This window comes from Brassica rapa, chromosome A06, assembly GCF_000309985.2.
Source record: "Brassica rapa cultivar Chiifu-401-42 chromosome A06, CAAS_Brap_v3.01, whole genome shotgun sequence".
NCBI classification, from domain to species: Eukaryota; Viridiplantae; Streptophyta; class Magnoliopsida; order Brassicales; family Brassicaceae; genus Brassica; species Brassica rapa.
Genome location: NC_024800.2, coordinates 16,385,576 through 16,389,892, shown reverse-complemented (window position 1 = coordinate 16,389,892; position 4,317 = coordinate 16,385,576). Strand labels below are relative to the sequence as shown.

At 40.9% G+C, this 4,317-nt stretch overlaps 2 protein-coding genes across 2 annotated transcripts; both read left to right on the top strand.

Annotated features, from left to right (window-relative positions):
- Nucleotides 1–641: 641 nt before the first annotated feature.
- Nucleotides 642–2,527, top strand: LOC103873591 (tubulin beta-2 chain). The gene is made up of 3 exons (XM_009151993.3): nt 642–1,101; nt 1,178–1,447; nt 1,638–2,527. Exons 1-3 carry the CDS (start codon nt 708–710, stop codon nt 2,324–2,326), a joined length of 1,353 nt encoding a protein of 450 aa, XP_009150241.1. The 5' UTR covers nt 642–707; the 3' UTR covers nt 2,327–2,527.
- A 243-nt stretch (nt 2,528–2,770) lies between these two features.
- On the top strand, nt 2,771–4,031 carry LOC103873592. The gene has a single exon (XM_009151994.3). The coding sequence runs from the start codon at nt 3,398–3,400 to the stop codon at nt 4,004–4,006; it is 609 nt and encodes a 202-aa protein (XP_009150242.1). The 5' UTR covers nt 2,771–3,397; the 3' UTR covers nt 4,007–4,031.
- The last annotated feature ends 286 nt before the right edge of the window (nt 4,032–4,317 follow it).

The window sequence follows — 4,317 nt, the reverse complement described above, 5'->3', positions numbered from 1 at the left end:
TCGATCCATCCACTGATCTGAACCAGCTAAGCCAACAAATCTACTTGTTCCAGCTATGTGCGCTCCTCTTCTTTTTGTTTTTTAGATATGGTTATCTACTTTTTCGTTTACTGCGGCAGATGATTTTCTTTTTGTCTCGCTTAGTTTAGTTTCAATTGTTTAGTTTTTTAGCAAAAGTGCTTTTAATTCAGCTTTGGTCTCCGATCTCTTGATTTGGAAGTATTTTTTGCGGACGTAAATGTTTTGTTCGGCGGTGTTTTTTACGATCTTTTTAGCGCTAAATTTTTTAATTCTCTGTTAAGGTTATGGGTTTAGGTTTTTTCATTTTGTTTGGACCTGGTTTTGTAAGTTTTTTTTTCTGTTGCTTTGTAAAAAAACAAAAAAATAATAATAAGAAGACTTCAAAAAAAAAAAAAAAAACAAGACTCCACAAAGAAATGGACTATTTTTTTTTTTTGTTAGGGAAAAAAGGAAGAAGACTATTTTCAAATTTTGAAAAAGCAAATCGGCGCCTCATATATATATATATATATATATTTAATATTTATTATGAGGCAATAATAAGGCGATAACGATAAGATAATAAAAGAAATATTAAAAAGAAAAATAAAAACTCGTCTAATATAAAACTCCTCAGTCACACACACAGACACTCAGTCGCTCGGTGTATATCTAATTAAAGAAAACCTAGATCTATCCCAGCGAAAATGCGAGAGATCCTTCACATCCAAGGTGGCCAATGCGGTAACCAGATAGGTGCCAAGTTCTGGGAAGTCGTGTGCGCGGAGCACGGCATAGATCCAACCGGTCGTTACACGGGAGACTCAGATCTCCAACTCGAGCGCATCAACGTCTACTACAACGAAGCTAGCTGCGGAAGATTCGTCCCTCGTGCTGTGCTCATGGATCTGGAGCCTGGCACCATGGACAGTCTCAGATCTGGACCCTACGGTCAGACCTTCCGTCCCGATAACTTCGTATTCGGCCAGTCTGGTGCTGGTAACAACTGGGCCAAGGGACATTACACTGAAGGCGCCGAGCTTATTGACTCCGTCCTCGATGTTGTTCGTAAGGAAGCTGAGAACTGTGACTGTCTTCAAGGTAACATAGAAGTAGAACTCTTCTTCTTCAAGCTTGTTATGCTTTTGGCTTTTGAACTGTGAGGTTGTTGTTGTAGGGTTTCAGGTGTGCCATTCCTTGGGAGGAGGAACTGGATCTGGGATGGGTACTTTGTTGATTTCGAAGATCAGGGAGGAGTACCCAGATCGCATGATGTTGACCTTCTCAGTGTTTCCTTCCCCAAAGGTCTCTGACACTGTCGTCGAGCCTTACAACGCCACCTTGTCTGTTCACCAGCTTGTTGAGAATGCTGATGAGTGCATGGTTCTTGATAACGAGGCCTTGTATGATATTTGCTTCAGGACTCTTAAGCTCACTACCCCCAGCTGTATGTCCTACTCTTCCTGAATCTTTTGATCTGTTAAGAGTTCTATTTATCTTTGTGAACTTGATTTGGCCATTTTATCTTATAGCATTTCTATTTTGCAAATTTTCCACTGCATTCATGCTTTCATCTCTGTTACATATTTGTTTTGTTACTGTTTCTTGTGCTCCATCCTTGTCTCTCTTTTGTGTAGTTGGTGATTTGAACCATTTGATATCTGCCACAATGTCTGGTGTCACATGCTGTCTGAGATTCCCTGGTCAACTTAACTCTGACCTCCGTAAGCTTGCGGTCAATCTGATCCCATTCCCTCGTCTTCACTTCTTCATGGTGGGTTTTGCTCCTCTCACCTCAAGAGGCTCTCAGCAGTACCGCTCCCTCACTGTCCCTGAACTCACCCAGCAAATGTGGGACTCCAAGAACATGATGTGTGCTGCTGACCCAAGACACGGCCGCTACCTCACAGCCTCCGCCATGTTCCGTGGCAAGATGAGCACAAAGGAAGTCGATGAGCAGATGCTGAACGTGCAGAACAAGAACTCTTCCTACTTTGTTGAGTGGATCCCCAACAATGTGAAATCAACAGTCTGTGACATCCCACCTACGGGTCTGAAGATGGCTTCCACTTTCATTGGGAACTCAACATCGATCCAAGAGATGTTCAGGCGTGTGAGTGAGCAGTTCACAGCTATGTTCAGGAGGAAGGCTTTCTTGCATTGGTACACTGGCGAAGGAATGGACGAGATGGAGTTCACGGAGGCAGAGAGCAACATGAATGATCTTGTCTCAGAGTACCAACAATACCAAGACGCAACTGCAGATGAAGAAGGCGAGTACGAGGATGAGGAAGAAGGAGAATACCAACAAGAGGAGGAGTACTAGCGCGTATTCCCTTTAAAAACCTATCTAGTCAAATTTGTTTTTATTAAGGAAGCCTCAACTACCAGTTGCAGGTTTTCTTAATGCTTGTATTGACAAACTCTGGATCTTGTTGACTTATCGTGTGCTGTTTTTGTACTTTAATTTGTTTCGGTCTTTCTATTTCCTTCCCTCTCTAGTTTGATCGATATTCCATTAATCCAACGTCTGGGCAATGTTTTATACGTTTTAGAATATACTAATATTGGCCAAAGTTATATATATATGTATATGAAATATATTATTATAAAAATATTCTAAAAAGAACAATATCATTGAAAAGTCTAACAAGTTCGAATAGTTAAGTTTCACTTGCGGATTTACAATAATCAATTTACATAAGGGGAATTTTTAGATCATACCAAGCCATTTTTAAGGCTTCTCGCCATCTCCAACATCGAGCTTTCTCCCTAATAATTTTTTATTTTTATTATTTTACCATCGAATCGTAATATTCTATTCGTCTACTCATTCATCTTTCATTTCGGCTGCGCATTCTCGTAATTTCAGTTTGATCAATAAATGGTTTTGTAGAAGTAAATGCAGAGAAAGAAACTCTGGTGAAGAAAGCAAGTCACCCTTGTTCCCTACAATGGTCAATGCCTCAATGGACACGCAAAAATAACACAAATCATCTAGTTCTTCATCTTCTGAAACTAACATTCAATTGTGCTGGATTGTTGTATGTGCTTTAGATTCACGTTTTTGTGTACTTAATTTTCTACTTTACGTTTATTTTTGTAGGACAATAGTCAATAAATAATGCACTCTTGTGTTGAATACTTTGCGTATTCGCTACATAACCAAAAGGTGATTAGCAAAGTAGATCGAAAAATCCGGTTTCACGTTTCCCATCATCGCCTGTCCCGTCGTTTTTCCTGATCAGAGACGACACGCAATGCTTGGCTTCTACGCTACACACTCTTTCTACCAGTCTTTCCGGACCAAAAGAAAAACACACCATTATGTGTTCAACACAAATTTATATTTGTCCCTCAAAAGTGTATAGCGAGCGCAACAATTCAAATCTATTAGATGGCAATCTCCGGTAACGCCGTGGCATTTCTCCGGCGACAGCTCCTCCCAACTACGCTAATCCACGTCACGGCTCTTGACGGCATCGTGAACGTCAATTCCCTCTTCTCGCTCGCTCTTTTCCTCGGCCTCACCACAAGCGGAAACATCACCTTCCCGGTTTCCTCCTCCGCCGCCGCCGGAAACCAACATCTTCGCCGATGTGTTGCCGCAAAAGGCCCAGTATTAGCGGAAAGGCTAGTCTCAAGCCACGTTTACTCTTTCAGCTTCTTTCTCTTCTCCAGCCTCATCGCTATGTCTCTCAAGCAAGCGATCCGGACAACGACCAACGGGAGCATCGTTGAGGAGGAGGCGCGGGTGCTAAACGCGGGAATGGGGCGCGTGAATTTGGCGGCTTTGAGAGTTGGAATCGTGGCTTCGTGTGTTGGATCTGTTTTGGGATGTGGGTTCTTGACGATGGCTTTAGTGGATCTTGTTCAGGTCAAGCTTGGGCCTTTGGAATGTATGAAAAGCTTTAACACGCTTGCAGCTATTGTTCCTCTTGTTGTGCTTGTTCCTTCTGCACTTCTTATCTATGTCTTACTTGTTCTTTACGCTTTCATTTATTAGCACTTTATTGATATTTTCTACAACACTTCTTGTTAAAGATTTGACTTAGAAAAAAAAAAAAAAAAAAAAAAAAGATTTGACTTAGATCACTTCCTGAGATAAATCTTTCTGAGTTACTCTGCCACATCACGCAGAGTTGAAATACAAAAATATATAAACATTAGCTTAACTCTAAACAGAGAAACACAAATATACTCTCTTCCTTGTCCTGTATGCTTTATCATATTTTCTTTTGGATCTCTACAATACTAATTCGCTTAAATGATTGAGTTTCAGATTAGATGGCCACAGACAATCATCTCTGTTGTTTC